This window comes from Austrofundulus limnaeus, unplaced genomic scaffold, assembly GCF_001266775.1.
Source record: "Austrofundulus limnaeus strain Quisiro unplaced genomic scaffold, Austrofundulus_limnaeus-1.0 Scaffold114, whole genome shotgun sequence".
Lineage (NCBI taxonomy): Eukaryota > Metazoa > Chordata > Actinopteri > Cyprinodontiformes > Rivulidae > Austrofundulus > Austrofundulus limnaeus.
In genome coordinates, this window is record NW_013952516.1 from 682,315 (window position 1) to 698,881 (window position 16,567).

A 16,567-nucleotide genomic window follows, 5' to 3' on the forward strand; every position below is an offset into this window, starting at 1 on the left:
GTGCAGTGAGTGGGAAGCTGCTGGGATTGCAGCTCCCATCTTGTGGTGTTTGGAGGTTATAGAATAAAAAGTTATTTTAAACAAGAAGCAGCGAAAGATGTGCTTTTACAATCCACAGCCACAACTGTCATCTTTGATTGTGTGTGTGTGTGTGTGTGTGTGTGGTTGAGGGGGTCTTTTAGACTTGTGCAAATAAAATATCAACTGCAGTGGGTTTTTTTCTCCTCCAAGGATGCACATGAACTTTTTCATGTCCTCACGTCTTCTCTGGAGGAGGAGCGAAATCGACAACCCAAAGTCACACATTTATTTGACGTGCAGTCACTCGAGGCAAGCTATAGAAGAACCTTTACTCTGCAAAAATACACACACATTTCTCTCGGCTGTCGCACCCTTTTCACATTCAGTACCACTGATGTAGCCTGAAGTTTTTGTTCCTCCTTAATCTGTTGTTTCAATAACTCTTACCGTGTTGTGTTACTAGAATCTTTCTAATCAAGAAGACAAAACAACAACTTGCATAAGTCGAGGTAAGAAATAAAAATAAAACTTGTGTGTTAAATATGAAGACCAGAAAAAAATGATCTCATGTGTGTGGGTTTGATTGGCAGCTCCTCTTCATCCAATCCCGGACCCTTGGAAGTTTCAGCATCCTTTTCACGGCCGTTTAACAAGCAACATGTCGTGTAAGCGCTGTAACATACAGGTGAGCTTTTATTTCCTCAGTCTGGAAATATATCATCAGCTTGTGTTATTTTGTACTAGAAGTGATTCGTGGATCTGTTGTGTATTTTTCTTTATTTTTATTTTTTTTAATTTCTAGAGTCCAGTGCGGTATGACTCATTTGAGACCCTCTCCCTGTCCATCCCTCTTCCTCAGTGGGTAAGCAAGAATGTAATGTGTTTGAGTGAAATTTTACAACTGTTTCAGCATAATAAGCACTTTCTTTCTTCTATTATTTTGTGTTTTGTTTTCAGGGTCGGCCTATTACTTTAGATCAGTGCCTGCAGCATTTTATTTCATCCGAAACAATCAAAGAAGTAGAGTGTGAAAACTGCACAAAGGTATATTTAGTACACTTTTAATTATGAGAAGAGAGGCATGCAGTGCTTTTTCTTTCATCTGCTTATGCTCTTTTTTTCCAGCTTCAACAAAGTACAACTCTAAACGGGCAGGTTTTAGAAAGCCAGAGAACGACGTTTGTTAAACAGCTCAAACTTGGAAAGGTCTTTGCACTTATTGTGTCACTAAAGATTGACAGCTTGAGTTTTGTTTTAAAGCAAATAAATGCAACCTTAATTTGTGTTGTTAGCTCCCTCAGTGCCTGTGTATCCATCTACAAAAGCTGACGTGGTCCAGTGAAGGAACCCCCATCAAGCGGCAGGAACACGTGCAGTTCGCAGAGTTTCTGTCGATGGATCGCTACAAACACAACAGCTCCACGCAGAATCATCGCAGGATCAAATGTGCCCCCAAAGCCCCGCGGGCAGAAAGTTTAAACGATTCCACAGAAATGCCCAAAGCTAACGGGACTGGTGTGTTTGCTAAAAGTGCAGTTTTAATGAGCTTCATATTTTGGTTGCTTTGCTTTTTTGGCGTCTCACGTTTTACTGAACTGTCTTTCAGATACAGAAAACAACAACAAACCTTTCTCTAACGGAACCTGCTCTTCTGTCTTTATTCACTCTCCGGGTTTAAACTCACAACTTGGCGTAACGTATGACTTCAGGTAAAGTTTAAAGTTTTCATTTAACTCACACACGTTAGGAAAACCTTAACCTATTGAGCCCCATGCCCCCAGTACTGGGAGCAAAACAGCTTTTTCCGTTTTCTATTTTTTTTAACTTCTTTTAACTTAAGATCTGTCAGTTGAACCTGGACATGTTTGGTATCAAAAGAATCAGAAAGTAAACAAGCTGTACAAAATGTCATCATTGCAAATCTGTAAATACATACATGTAAATCTGTAAAGGAAATTTTTTGACATTTATTTAAAGTAAGTCAAAGCATATACCAAAATATTGTAAAGTTTAACTTTTTTTTCCAGTTAATTTTGAGTGAATATGATCCAGTAAAGTCAAATATAATTTCTCATTATTTTAAATAATATATATGATGACAAATAAATGTTTGGGTAATTTTTCCAAAGAACAAACATTCAATAAGTCTTTTTAAGGCAGGTAAGAAAAAAAATAACTTTTGCAATTAAAAACTTGAGATTTCTTAACATTTATTAATGGTACCATCATGGTCTGTCCTGTGCAGAATGACAAAATTCAAAATTATTTATTTACTAAAACCTCTATAACTTTGCTCCACTTAATTTTAGGAGCATGAATCTTTGCACAGGTAATGTCCACAAGTGGATTTATGGTTTCCAAGAGWTTTTAGCCTCAATCATTATGGTTTTAAATAGGTTATATACTGTCAAATGAAAAAAATTATTCAGGTGAGAGTGAAAAAAAAGTTCCATCCAATATCTCTAAAACCACAGCAGCTGTTTGAATACTTCGATTCTGATGAAATATCCTAAGTGTTAGCTTTATTTTAATACCAAGATTATGTATGGTAAGTAGAATTTGAATGTTGTTTAAATGCTGAGATACACTCAATTACATTTCGGCTTGGTATTTTAGAAAAAACTTCAAGAAAACTTACCAGGAGGTAATATAGTAGTCTTTAAATGCTATTCCAAAAAAGTATCCAGCATCTTCTACAGATCTGAGACTGTTTTAAAGGAGCTCATAAGGAAACGTCCCGCAGCTGGTRAGAGTGTAGGGACTAATGTGTCCCCACAGTGTTTTTTTTTTCATTAGACTTTATTTGAATAGTGTTTGATTAAAGATACCCTGATCCGTTGAAGAAGTAAAATTAAATAAAAGACAAGAAAATAAACAAAATGTTTTTAAAAAATTGGGTGGTTGTAGATATTTAAATGTTTTKTGTAAGTACAAGTTGAAACTTGGTGGAGCCAAATACTTTTTTAAAAATGCATATTTGTACTGAATGAATTCAATCTGGTGACTTGAGTTTCATAACTCAATACTCAATTTTTTTAAAGCATCAGCTTTTATTTTGAAAGTACATAGATTTAACTGGACAGAGGGTTCAAAAGCAAACTCATTGGTAGATTTTAAAATGTTGAATTGGTCGTATATTTGTKCTGTTTCTTACATGTTCGATGTTTTTCTTGTAAAGATAAACAGCAGGAAAATAAAACCCCAGCAGATGGTTTCATTCTGAGCCAATCACTTGCATTTCTCTTGCCTCCAGCRTCCTCCCCTCCAGCTCGACGGAGTACTTGTTTCAGCTTGTGGCTGTGCTGGTCCACCACGGGGACATGCACTCGGGACATTTCATCACGTACCGCCGCAGCCCTCCTCGGCCGCACGGCTCCTCGGCCTTCAGCTCACAGTGGCTCTGGGTGTCGGACGACTCGGTGCGGAGGTCCAGCCTGCACGAGGTGCTGTCTTCCAACGCCTACATGCTCTTCTATGAGAGAGTTCGGAGGCCGAGCCTGAGCCGCGACAGTGAGCTGTGTGAGGAAAGCCGCCCTGGAGTGTCGGTGTTTGAGCGTTGTGTGTGAGTGTGCCGTGCGGCGGACACGTCCTGCTGCTTTGATCACAGCAGGAGGATCGTAATCCCAAAGATAACGGACCTGYGGGACTTTTTTTGTGACGCTCTTGGTCATGTAAGCTACGACTCTTTGACTCATTTAACTATTTCTGTGAGTTTCATGGCTTTACGAAACAAAGACACAGGAACACCTGACAGCAATGTGATGCACATGAGCAGCTTTATCTGAGCTGCGACACAGTTACCATGCTGTGTAAATATGAACGAAAAACATTTTCATGGCGTTCCTGTCAACTTGTCATAGTCTATGAATAACAAACACAACCGTAGCTGAGTATAGTTTCTCAGAGGGGTTATTTTGAAGTTGTTACACATTATAAAACAGTTTTTRAATCTGCCTATTTCCAACAGTGTGTGTAAACTATTGTAGAAAAGTTTTAATTAAAGTTTCAACTAATACGTTGTTAAGCTGTACGGTCCCCGTTTACAGAGCTGCATGACTGAGGATCATGTTCTTTTTAAGAATTTTTAAAAAGTTAAACCACAAGTTCAGCCACTGAAATGATGATTAAGTGGAGACCACTCTGAAAATACAATGTTTAAAAGCTTTGGTGTTCAATAGAATAATTGTTCATCTCCGTTAACAAAACTTAATTAGATGTTTCTGGGTATATTTTCCTGAATGATATTTTTAATTCCGAGCAATAGATAACCGTTTTGTACCAAACCAGGAAAATTAAAATGAGCATTAAAATGCACTTCGTATTTTCATGTGAGGTGGAATGTTTGTGTGAAGTATTTGAATGATTGTTTTCTGATATAAAAGTGAAAAGAATAAAAATTTAGTTAAGCTTTTTATTTCTTGTGTGAAAACATTTTGTTGATTGAAGCGTGATCTGAGTGCCACCACCTTCTATCGCTTTATGAAGCAGCTTTAATAACAGTCCAGATTTTAATTTCTGCTCAGTAAGATGCGTCTAAAGGTGAGATTGATGCGAGGCGAGAGGACCTTCTTCCGAACAGGAAGGCTGTGGTACCAGAAGGTGTTGGTCGGCGGGTTCATGAGGAGCAGGCTTCCGTGAGCCAGCTCCAGCTTCACGGGCTCAATCTGACGGCTGCTTCCTTTGCCTCGAGAGTCTCTGTGCCTGAAGACGAAATCTCGAGCTGCTCCTAAAGACACGGAGGCGATGGGACAGGACGGGTCCAGCTCCTTCTCGTCATCTCGATGCTCACCCATGTGGTCCCGCCCGTCTTTGTACCTGGAGGAAGGACAGACACTTTTTCAGCACGTCAAAGTTTTGAAATCATTTCTTAAAAAAGATACAGAAAGTGTTGGGATCAGGTCTATGCAAACAAGCTATAAATTATTGTAATAACAAATTTGTTTTATGGTCTAGCTCTGTTTAGGATGAACTCATTGGTTTTGACAGAAAGCTTTGTCATTTAACATTTTTCGAAAGTTCCTCTCGGTGGTGATGTCTTGATTTAAAATCTATTTTAAATGAACTCAACAGCGGCCGGACTCAGGTCACCCACGGACCAGATGTGGCCCCCGAGCCGCTATTTGAATAGCTCTGGTTTAGATGAGTTGAAAAAAATAATAGAACCATCATTCATTACACTAATGACATTTGTTTTCCACAGACGCTCTTGGTGTGAAAATGCACCAACCTGACAGTGTGTGGGCGTGGCTCGATCACGTGACGGGATCGCTCAGAGCCAAAAGCAGGATGGATAAACTTTACTGATCAGTAAGTGCGGCAGTAATATTCATGTGTTTTAATACCAAACTAAATCATTTCGTGTGTTTTTTTAAAATCTAAACTAACTATATTTTTTACGACCGTCTCGTTTTTATTTTTTTAATCAAGGACCGATTTAATTGCCTGCCCCTTTAGTGAAGGTGTAATTTGGACTGTTTACCCTTTTTTTTGTTATTTTGCACTGCTAATGCAGGTTCTSTGTGATCAAAATGTGTATTCACTTATTATTTATTTAATATAAGTTTAAAATGTGTTAACCTTCTATAATACACATTTTGATGACAGGCAGGAAAAAAAATGTCTGGAAAGTTTTGATGTCTCAAAGTCATATAATCAGTCAAAATATGTTTGTTTTTTCATGTAGCCTAACATAATTTTTATTTTGAAAAAACTCTAAATATGCATCAATTACTTCTAAAAGTCTACCTCATAATTTTGTCATAAATGAGCAAAATCAGTAGTCATTGACTGAATTGAATTGAAATGAATTGACAGTTCACTTTGGACAGACTTGGCTAATTTTGAACAATGGAAATTCAAACTACAGGTAGAAAGTGAAAAAAGTTATCTCTTCTTCTGAAAGGAAATAATGACTAAAAACTAAGATGAAGTAAAGTCATTTTGAGGGAGGAAATTGAGCCATCGATGGCTGAGATATTCTGACCTCTGACMGGAGAAATTCTGTAATTGAACCATATTTACTTATAAACAACAACCTGACGGCAACATGAAGCCATAGAAAGTTAAATTATTTGTACATGCAATTAATGAGTTATGATAAAATAATATACTTAGCACAAAAAGTAAGGAAATTTGTGTTTGGTAGATTATTTCCTTGTAACAACAACAAGGCTTCTTGGTAATAAATCTTATAGTGGGCATCTGATTGGCAGCACCTGGGGGTACAAGAAGCTCAAAACAAGTGTCAACAGCAAAATAAGCTGTTTGGCAGATAAAATTTTGCATATTTTTCATGTGCACAACCCACGTACTGAGCTCTACTGTTCATCCCACAAATGCATGTTCCTTATGTAGCACCATTTAAAAAGGGAAATTAGCAGTATTTCCAATTGTATAAAGTTTCTTGCCAAGAAACATTGTTACAACAAAGAAATAATCGACCAAACACAAACTATTTGTGCTATGTTTAGATGGCTAAAGTAAGAATATTTTGCTCTGCAGAGCGAAGATGCCTCGCAAAGGGAACGAAGCATGAGTAGGAACTAAAGATGCTCACCATGTCTGGCAGCAAATCTCCAGGCAGAGAGGGAAAAATAAAACAAGTAAGAATACTTCTTCCAGCTGTAATACATGACTGTATGGATAAAGTAGAGCAGTTGTTCAACATTGTTGTTAAAGGGATCCCTGATTAGTTGTAACATTAGACTTTATTTGATAAGCATTTATATTAACTGTAAAATAAAGACTGTAAAAATACTGTAGGCTGTTTAGTTTTATCATTTTTAAACTAAAAGTTTTAAAATATATTTTAACACAGATGGGGACATTTTATTTACACACAAAGCATTCTGGGTAAATGATGACATGGATAGGTCCTTGGTGCGAGGCTGCTAGCGAGCTATATCCACCCTGAAGGTTAATCTTGGACAATTTCATCTTTTTTAAATGAAACCAGAGAGCGTTGACARAGAGGAGAAGGTAGAAATGACTCAGCCTGTAACTGAAAATATGGATGGAGGACAACAGAGCTGCTTCATGGAAGAAGAACCCCAACTCAGCCTGTTAGCTTTAGCATTAGCCCTGATGCTATCACCATATACATGTATTAGCTCAGCGCTACACATTCTCCTCTCATCACTGAGGTCCTCCATCCACATGACAGAGAGGGGAACACCCTGCAACTGAAAATATGGATGGAGGACCTCAGTTTAGCTTGTTTGTCGCGCTAGCACTGAGCTAATACATGTAAGGCAATATAGCGTCAGTGCTAGCTTGAAGGCTAACAGGCTAAGCTGAGATTCTTCTTCCATGAAGCAGCTCTGTTGTCCTTCATCCATATTTTCAGTTACAGGCTGAGTCATTTCTACCTTCTCCTCTCTGTCAACGCTCTCTGGTTTCATTTAAAAGAGCCAATCATCTGATATTGTCCAAGATTATCCTTCATATAGCTCGCTCACACGATGACCTGTCCATGTCATCATTTACCCAGAATGCTTTGTGGGTAAATAAAATGGCTCCGTCCGTGTTAAAATATATTTTTTAAAATTTACAAAACTAAACAGCCTACAGTATTTTTACAGTCTTTATTTTACAGTTAAAATAAATGTTTATCAAATAAAGTCCAATGTTAAAACTAATCGTGGATCCCTTTAAAATGTTTGATAGATATTCCAATAGGAGACTGTGCCTTGTTCTCAGGTGGAGAAGTAGGTCAGACATGGAGAGGACACTGAGCCAGAAGCATCTGAAGGAGCACAGAGAAAAGCCAGACGAGGAACAGAAACTGAAACTGCAGTGAAAAAAGTGAAAACACAAGAATATAATTGAGGTAGAGAATATCAGGATGAGGAAGCTGAGGCTGCAGATGAACTGCTCTCATATCTTCTCAGGATGATTTTATCAAGCTGTGTGATGATACCTCTACGTTCTTCCAAAAAAGGTAGAGGAAAATGTGAAAAAAAAAAAACATCGACTTCAGTATTCTTCCTGCACTGCTGACTTGATTTAAATTAGGAAAAACACATAAGCCGAACCTCCTGGATATCCGTAGGAATTAAATGGAGAAGCACTTTTCAAAACATCAAGAGAACACAGTGACTCATACATGTGTAACACATTTAGAAACCCTACCCTCCACGTTTTAGCTGTTTCTCTGCACCCACACGCCTGATTCAGTAGTTGAATTAACTCCTTGGTGTGTCATCAAGTTCTGAAAAAGCTTGTTAATCACAATGCATTTAAATCAGGTGTGCTGGAGGAGAGAAACATCGAAAACAGGCTGGACCTCGAGTATCAGAATTGGACAGCACTGGTCTACACCAATCGTAGATCGTTCACTTTTAAAATTTGAAGATGGTGAAACCGAAGAATCAAAATGATCTGATCTTCTATTATTTGTGAATGAAAAGGAACAGTGAAGTCGTACACTTCATTTGGGACGTGTACATTGCTGGCCTGCATTACCATCCACCTTTTTATTTAACATTTTACCCTCCTATTTTGTTTTTTCTGGTTGAGAAACTGAGATATGATGCTGTTTGCTCTAAGAATCTATAAATTAAAGTATTTAAATCTTGTTCTTTATGGCTTTTTTTAAAAACTGGGTGTAGGTCTGTGTGTGTGGCGGGGGTATTATGTATTCTCCAGGTACATAGATCAATTCTATGCCACAATCAACTAACTATGGCTACATTCACAGTGCAGGCAAATACAACCCAAATCCGATTTTTCCCCCCATGTGATCCATATTGGATTTTTTTATGACAGTCTAAACATGACAAATCATATTTTTTCAAATCCGACCACGATGTTTCAGTATGTGATACTGAATCTGATGATTTTCAAAGCAACTGCAGTCTGAACACTTGTCCCATTTCATCCGACTTTTACATCTGTGAAGTGGGGGGTGCGCAGATTGACCCATATAATAATGACACTAAACTTGAGTCATACAGTTTAAATCTTGTAGCTCCACACCTCTTCAGCTTAAGAACAGCAGTCCAGTTGCTTCAACTTTCTTGTTTTAATCTTCGAAGACTCAGAATCCATAGAAACACATGACAGTAACACCGGACTGACCGCATCGATACTAAAGTTACTCGATCGATAAGTTACTTTTAGCACGTCGCTTCTTTCCAAATATTAAATGCTGCACCCGAGCATCCGGTCAGAGGCAGGTTCAGATATAAACACTTAACTAAACAAGCATGCCATTTAAATATTTAATCGGCTCTGATTGCACAACAGCTTCAGAATCGACATTCTAACAAATAGCATCCATGTTTAGCTAATTCTGCAAACTGCAAGCTGAATGTGACATCACATCATCTTCTGTGCACGTGGGTCACATCAGGGCCGTGGAGAGTTCACGTTGGAGTCAGACGGAAGTCGCATTTAAAATATAATGTGAACGTTCACGCCAAAAAATTGAACATTAGGACCTGAAGTGTGAACATAGCCTGTGTTAACTTCAATTGTTATGAAAAGGCTGTATATATGAAAAATAAATTAGACTTTGCATCATAGTCAAAACGACTTGAAATTGGCCTCTGTCTCTTTAAGAACCTCCTACCGTTTCCAACACTTCCGCTTCACCTCTTCACAACAATAGGTCAGGGGAGGTGTGCTCTGTGGGGCGGGAGATCAGCTGCAGACTGAGCTCCGGGGAGGAGCTTTGTACAAATAGGCGGAGCTTTGTACCAGCAAGTGCTTAGGCTGCTCCACATGACTACCACAGGAGATTCAAGGATTTCTCAAATATGCATGTATGAGTCAAAACAACACTGAGCATGTTTTTGATGAATTATAACATGATTCAAAGCTAAAAAAAATGTCTTTTTTGCACCCTCAATATGCTTATCCTAAACTGTAGTCTTGTTTGTGACGTGTTACCTGTTTATCAACACAAAATTAAATGTCTGTCCTGTTGCTTTCGTGACCGTCTCTCTGATGTATTCCAAAGTTGGAGTCCATGGGCTGGCTGAACGTGTTATCCCAGAATAAGTATAAGTTAGGCCTGTGTCTCCATAGGTTGCCTGTTTTCTGGGTATGTTATACACCTTTCCAAACACTTGGACCTTTGCATCGTCTCCTGGAAGGAAAAACAGCAACGGTCATTTAAAATTCTCTGAATTTCCCATCATATTTTGTACAGAAACAGAGCTGATATTGTACCTGCTGAGTACACCACCTCTTCCTCCAGCCGTGTGAAGAGATCATCTGCTTCCCCTTTTGAGAAGAGCAACGCATAATCACAGTCCAGTTCCTCTGCTTCAAGTTTTTGCCAAGGAATGGGATGAGAGAACTCTCCTACATCTGCATCCGAGTCTTCATCATTTACGCTTTCATCTTCCTCTAGTTTTATTTGTTTCTTTGGACTTCTTTGTAGGATGTCATCATCGCACAGGCATTTATTCTTTTCGTAAAGGTGATGCTTATTCATTGCAGAGTTATTTTCCCTGAAGAAGCCAAAACCATACAAACATTTAAAAAAGTTAAACATGGGTTTCATTGCCATCCATCCATCCATGCTTTGATTTGTTCACGTTTTGTTTTATGTATTTTTGTTTTCTTATTGGAAATGTACCAAAGAAAAATAATCATCTTACTTTAGCTCCCAAATCTATACTTTTATTTATTTGATGCATAAATACAGAAAATAAAAATCAACAAGTGCTCATTTTATTTCCAAAATGTGTTTTAATGTTTGCTTTATTTCAGGCAGCAAACATTTAAAAGTGAAGTTTTAGCAATTCCTTGCTGGTCTTGAACACAACTCAGCTCATTATCATAAATGTTGTCGTCACTAATTTCTGGCGCGAATCCTTTTTCTTTTTTTTAAATCACGCTGAACGATTTCAGTGTTTTGGCTCTCGTTTTTAGATGATTAACTAACTCAGGTCGTTTGCCTCAGTTCACCGCCTAAGTGTCACCTGGAAAAATGATTGGACAGAAAACTATTAATTCATTTTTCTCCCCAGTTTCGAAGAAGAGGGTTTCTAAGGAGTTAAATGACACCGAGGAGCATGCGAAAGACCCGGTGAGCGTCACTTCTTTCTCCAACTTTAGCAACTTAACTGACACGAAAACAAAACGTTTTTATGTTATTGCTAAAAACGCTCACATTACTTGTTTGTATTTGCGAGTTTTGTATTTCCCCCCTCGACAAGCAGCGTGGTTAAAGCTGCGTTCACGGACACCTCGGTGTTCCCAGTGTTGTCGAGCGCGTCATGCTAACCGCTTTAGCACAACATGAGAGCGTTAGCGCCGCTTTGTCGACCGCTGTTAAAGCCAGTTCCACTCCAGGCTTTCTCACCGAGTCTGTGCTTTGCTCAATGCGTTATTAAAACCATCCAGAAGAAGCAGAAGCCGGAGCTGGAGCCGCACAGCCCTTGCGCCGCTCCCCTGTCCTCGGAGCAGCTGGACCGGATCGCCCGCAACAAGAGAGCGGCGCTGGAGAAACGCGCTTCCGCTCAAACGCCGTCGGAGTTCGGGGAGAGCTGGAGGACGGGGCTGTCCGCTGAGTTCGCGAAGCCGTATTTCAAACAGGTAGAGACGGAGAATAACTCTGCTTCTGCTGTTTACGTGTAACATAACCGCTGTAATGCTTTTGTGTCTGTGTCGCAGCTGATGACTTTTGTTTCTGACGAGAGAAAACGCCACACAGTTTACCCACCTGCTGAGCACGTCTTCACCTGGACTCAGACCTGTGGCATCCGGGATGTAAGTTGTGGATTATCCAGATTTATGAAGTGAATGTAAATGTTAACATGTCGTTCCATCCTTTAATAAAAATGCAAAAGCTTAAAAGGGAAATATAAAACAATACAGTGATACACACCCATATATTATATCAGTATTGCATGTTAAAACAAGAACTGGTAGGGATGTGGATAAATTTTTAATCCTACACCAATATTAAATCTGACAGCGGATTCCAAAAGAACATTTCAAACCATACAAAATAACACCAAAATCGTGATTATCTCAAGTATGAGGGAAGTTATTGATGTTTGTTTAGGTGAAATCAGCTCATGTTTTCTTGCTGCAGTTCACAGCAGAACCAATGGGGCCTTTGTGACCATTTCACCTTGCTGTTTTCTAATTTTGCTCATAACTTTCTCAGTGTTCAAGATATCGCCATGGAATTTTAAGAAAAATTCACTTGCTGGTTTTTGTAGGAAGCATCTTGTATCCTAAAAAACCTAATAAAACTTAATAACAGCCAATGCAAAAGAGCAGAAAAGGTATAAAATAACATTACAAGGCAAACTGCAGCATCAAATCAACTTAATATGTCTTAGAAAGTAAGGAAATTAAAACAATTCAAAAACCAGGTGGACATCTGTTTTGTAAACAAAGCTCCTCAACCAATGACAGCGTGTTAAATGCGTCAAGTGACGAAGACGAGCATCAAAACACTTTGCAACAAGCGCTATTCCGGATTTTTAAAAAAACATACTTCGATGTTTCAAATCATTATCAAATTTGGAACAAGGGCAGATAAAATAATGTTCTTCGTGGCAGCTTATCTCTTTAAGTTTTCACTAGAAAAACTCAGGTGATTTACTTTTGATCCTCTTCAAAAAACTGTCTCTTCAAAACGCGTCAACAAAAATTAAAAACTTGAAGACGAGGCTGTAGCTAACTACCTGACGTCAGCGCGGTTTCTTGAAATTCACTAACGAAGCAGGAGAAAATTACAAGCAAACGCACCAAGCAGCCTTGCTAAATCTGGTCACAGCAGTTTGGGAAGAAAGTTGCAGCAGCTGCTGACGAAACAACATCCCAAGAATTGGCAGCTTTACAACAGTGAGGCAAAAGCTGTTCTTTGCTCTGTTATTGTTCTGTGCATTCAGTTTATGTCCAGGTTGTGATGACTCCTGCTGTATTTTCTGTATTTTCTGACGCTCTGTAGTGCTTTTCTCTTCACCACAGCAAAGCTAGAAAACCACACACAGGCAGTATTGTAGGCCGCCAGCAGTCTGTGAGAGATGTTTCTTTTGGGAAACCTCAGAAAGTAAAGTCTTTTTTATATTTGAACCCAGAACTGTTGGTATGAAGACTTTAGTAGAGAGATGAGCAACTTAAATAACTGTTACAGGAGAAAACACATTCTCATATTAGATGTTGTCTTGCACATTTATTTTGTTTTCATCAATACCATGTCATCCTGTCTTTGGGTAATTGGCGAATGGCACAATGGTGTGCCTCTTTTCAGGTCAAAGTGGTAATTCTCGGCCAGGATCCCTATCATGGTCCCAACCAGGCCCATGGACTGTGCTTCAGTGTGAAAAGACCAGTTCCTCCCCCTCCCAGGTTTGAAAAAACACCAGGTCTGAACTCATTAAAGTTGAAATCAGTCCAGGAGCGTCTTTTCACGCCACCTCTTCCATGCCTTTTGTTTTCAGTTTGGAGAACATGTACAAAGAACTGGCCTCAGACATTGAAGGTTTTCAGCACCCTGGTCATGGAGATCTGACTGGATGGGCCGAACAGGGTACTTTTGAATAGCTGCAGTCTGTTACATGATGAAACACAGAATCACTTTAACAAAACTGCTGCTGTTTCTTCCTGTGAATCGGCTCTCCAGGCGTGCTGCTCCTCAACGCTGTACTGACTGTCCGAGCGCAYCAAGCCAACTCCCACAAAGAGAGAGGCTGGGAGGTGTTCACTGACGCTGTGGTGCAGTGGCTCAGCAACAATCTGGAGGGTGTTGTGTTCATGCTGTGGGGAGCGTACGCGCAGAAGAAAGGAGCTGCTATTAACAGAGTACGTCTGCCCTTTATTCATGTCAGCTTTGTTAACATATTTTCATATACAACTCACAGATTCCTGCTGTCTGATTATAGAAACGCCACCACGTCCTGCAGGCTGTGCACCCTTCTCCTCTGTCTGCTCATCGAGGATTTTTCGGATGCAGGCATTTTTCAAAGGCCAACGATCTGCTACAGAGCGCAGGAAAGTCTCCCATAGACTGGAAGGCTCTATAAGTTCTGTCCACGTTAGCTTTTCTAACACGAGTGTTCATTAACTACAGACCAAAAACCCATCTATAAGCTTTTTTTTATTTTCAGTTAGTTATATTTTTATGTTTTTGTAAAACAAATTCATGTTAGTTGTTTGTTCTGAACGTTTTCTTTTACCTTCAAACTTACTGTTCTGGTTCTTTGAATGTTGTCTGGTTTCATTGTTGTAAATATGTTCATTCACTGTTTACCTTTATAACTTGCACAATAAAGTTTTTTTAGCAGCGCTCCCTAACATCTGTAATGTAGCATTACTTTTAACGTTTAAGTTTTAGTGAGCATCTTCAAGCCTACATTTTTAAAAGGGAATATGATGCAAAATATATTAGACTGATTTGGAGGATTAACGTGCAAGGAAAATATTAGTCATCACACTGATTTTCTTATTTTAGGGCTTATTTGACTTGTGTTTTAAAATTACATAATTTTACTCAAAGATATAGAGGTCATGTTTATTTTTGTTGTACTATAATTATACCTGTTTCCTTTGTACTTTTTTATGTGTTTGAACTTGGTCCATACAATCGTGTTGGCTTTATCAGCCAGTGTTATCAAGGTCAGCTTTGTTGACATTTAGTAACTGAAAGATTATCATGATCAAGGTTACAATAAGTTAAACTAGCATAGAATGAAATAACTAGGAATAAAATGAGGCCTTGGGCAATTTTGTCGACTTCTGTTCCCACAAAATAAATAAATAAAAATAAAAACTATCCTAAAGTAAACATCTATGGGGGGGTTTCACTCATTTTATTTGTTATTAAGGATCCTAAAATACTGTATACTAAGGCACAATTCACAACAGAAGAAAATGCAGTTTCACATAAACTGAGCAGAAAAGTAGATTAAAGAAACAACTTGGAAAAATACAGAATAAATATGTTAGTAAATAAAATAACATTTTTGCAAGAGGACTTTGTTTCAGATCGTAAATTATAAATTATTGTTACATTGTGCTTCATTGTTGTTGCATCGATTTAGCAATTTCTTGAGCAAAATTATTTCGTTAAAAAAATCTTGAGCATTGGGTGCGTAAAAAAACGGCATTTATGAACTTGTTTTTATCCTCACAAAATACTTTCGGTCTCCGACGTGTAGGCGGGGCTCCGCCTATGACGTAGCAACGTGGACAGGAAGAGGAACGCCCGTCTCTTCTGTTTGCAGTGTGTGTGTACGGTGCAAAAGTGTGTAGACTAGAGTCAGAAGAATAACGATGCCCGTGAAGAGTCTRCCAGTCCGGGATGGCTCCATTCAGTTCCGTTTGCTGCAGCAGTATTTGGTCCTTCTGAAAAAATACCCGATCCTCACTAAATCTGTTACCAGGTCAGCAACTCTTCTCTTCAACTCGTATCTGCCTTTACTTCTCTGTTTCAGAACTGTAACAATAAAGTAGGCGTTTTTTATTTAAAGTTACTGACCGACTGAATTAGCTTGTATCTCCTTTATTAGGATGTTAAAATTGTCTGACCCCCTGCTAGAAGTTTGCTTTTACAAACCACTTTCTTTGCACTAAACACAAAGGTTATTCTGGTTTCAGCCAATCAGCATCTGCCAGGAGAAACTCCCCTAACAACACTGAACACTGATTATCTTTCATCTAATGCTTAATAGAAACGTGCAAACGTACCTGTTGTCTAATAAGAGTGTTTTTTGTTTCTACTCTTCATTATTTCAGTGCCATCCTTTCAGCTTTAGGAAACTTGCTCTCGCAGTATTTGGAGGCGAGAAAAAAGGCCCAAAGAGGAGCTGAGGTCAATGACATAGATGTGGCTGGAGCTACACGATATGCCATTTATGGGTGAGACTGAACACAAAAAACTACTTCATTTGTGTATAAAGCAACAATAAAGCTGTTGTAGCTATTGTTTATTTATTTTTTTGCRTTTTGCAGATTATTAATCACAGGACCAGTGAGCCATTACTTTTACCAGCTGATGGAGGTGTGGATGCCCACCACGGATCCGTTGTGTGTGGTGAAACGACTGCTGCTGGACCGACTTTTTTTTGCCCCTGGATTTCTGCTCCTTTTCTACGCAGTTATGAACATCCTGGAGGTGGGTCTTCTTCTCAGGATCTGTCAGCCAAGTAAAAACATAAAATTCTTGCACACAGTTTGTATCTTTTTGTTAAAAAGAATGCGATTTACTGACTCTTAGCTCAAACGTTACATATCACGTTTTTGGTTATCTTGAGCCACATCAAATGATGCAGTTTGAAAATATTTACTTCAGTGGTTTTCCATAAAAGTAAAGTACTTATTTGCATTTTTTTTTCAGGCTAAAGGTTGGCAGGATTTTGAAAAGAAGTTGAGAAAAAGTTACTGGACAGCTCTGAAGATGAACTGGAAGGTCTGGACCCCCTTCCAGTTCATAAACGTCAACTTTGTGCCTGTTCAGGTAGGTTTTTTTTTTCTTTCATTTAAAAAAAGAATGGGCCTCATGCAAGAACATGTTCGTATTCTTATCCTAAATTTCTCTTACTTTTGTTCGTACAAAGGGTTCGTACGAACATGCCACGTC

At 38.8% G+C, this 16,567-nt stretch overlaps 4 protein-coding genes and 1 long non-coding RNA gene across 8 annotated transcripts in view; 4 read left to right on the plus strand and 1 right to left on the minus strand.

Annotated features, from left to right (window-relative positions):
* Positions 1-4,435, plus strand: part of usp30 (ubiquitin specific peptidase 30) — a 7,394-nt gene extending 2,959 nt beyond the window's left edge. For all 3 annotated transcript variants that reach the window (XM_014014360.1, XM_014014362.1, XM_014014361.1), the window contains exons 5-13: positions 232-330; positions 485-530; positions 612-706; positions 824-883; positions 979-1,065; positions 1,147-1,227; positions 1,314-1,536; positions 1,628-1,730; positions 3,275-4,435. In XM_014014360.1, the coding sequence (XP_013869814.1) occupies positions 232-330; positions 485-530; positions 612-706; positions 824-883; positions 979-1,065; positions 1,147-1,227; positions 1,314-1,536; positions 1,628-1,730; positions 3,275-3,587 (1,107 nt within the window). In that variant the 3' untranslated portion in view covers positions 3,588-4,435. The remainder of the gene's footprint in view (positions 1-231; positions 331-484; positions 531-611; positions 707-823; positions 884-978; positions 1,066-1,146; positions 1,228-1,313; positions 1,537-1,627; positions 1,731-3,274) is intronic.
* Positions 4,419-11,418, minus strand: alkbh2 (alkB homolog 2, alpha-ketoglutarate dependent dioxygenase). Its single transcript, XM_014014366.1, has 4 exons — positions 11,336-11,418; positions 10,195-10,478; positions 9,913-10,111; positions 4,419-4,836 (listed from the first exon to the last, which is right to left on the minus strand). Exons 2-4 carry the CDS (start codon positions 10,460-10,462, stop codon positions 4,530-4,532), a joined length of 774 nt encoding a protein of 257 aa, XP_013869820.1. The 5' UTR covers positions 10,463-10,478; positions 11,336-11,418; the 3' UTR covers positions 4,419-4,529.
* On the plus strand, positions 4,848-8,503 carry LOC106521695 (uncharacterized). Its single transcript, XR_001310701.1, has 3 exons — positions 4,848-5,328; positions 6,523-6,623; positions 7,720-8,503. It is a non-coding gene; the product is annotated as an uncharacterized LOC106521695 (long non-coding RNA).
* On the plus strand, positions 10,845-14,283 carry unga (uracil DNA glycosylase a). 2 transcript variants are annotated; one of them, XM_014014364.1, is made up of 7 exons: positions 10,845-11,059; positions 11,377-11,568; positions 11,647-11,742; positions 13,241-13,338; positions 13,431-13,519; positions 13,613-13,791; positions 13,872-14,283. In XM_014014364.1, the coding sequence occupies exons 1-7, from the start codon at positions 10,961-10,963 to the stop codon at positions 14,010-14,012; spliced, it is 894 nt and encodes a 297-aa protein (XP_013869818.1). In that variant the 5' UTR covers positions 10,845-10,960; the 3' UTR covers positions 14,013-14,283. The 2 variants fall into 2 exon arrangements, with proteins under 2 accessions (XP_013869818.1, XP_013869817.1); XM_014014363.1 differs by lacking the exon at positions 10,845-11,059 and having other exon boundaries at positions 11,067-11,568.
* An 894-nt stretch (positions 14,284-15,177) lies between these two features.
* pxmp2 (peroxisomal membrane protein 2) overlaps positions 15,178-16,567 on the plus strand; it is a 2,733-nt gene continuing 1,343 nt past the window's right edge. The window contains exons 1-4 of the mRNA XM_014014367.1: positions 15,178-15,371; positions 15,724-15,846; positions 15,940-16,102; positions 16,325-16,444. Of these exons, the coding sequence (XP_013869821.1) occupies positions 15,262-15,371; positions 15,724-15,846; positions 15,940-16,102; positions 16,325-16,444 (516 nt within the window). The 5' untranslated portion in view covers positions 15,178-15,261. The remainder of the gene's footprint in view (positions 15,372-15,723; positions 15,847-15,939; positions 16,103-16,324; positions 16,445-16,567) is intronic.

Coding starts and splice junctions, on each gene's coding strand:
- alkbh2 (XM_014014366.1), bottom strand. CDS start 10,462: ATGAATAAGCATCACCTTTACGAAAAGAATAAATGCCTGTGCGATGAT. Junction 10,112..10,194: donor AGAGGTGGTGTACTCAGCAG/GTACAATATCAG, acceptor TTTTCCTTCCAG/GAGACGATGCAAAGGTCCAA. Junction 4,837..9,912: donor AATTTTGTGTTGATAAACAG/GTAACACGTCAC, acceptor TCCTTCCTCCAG/GTACAAAGACGGGCGGGACC.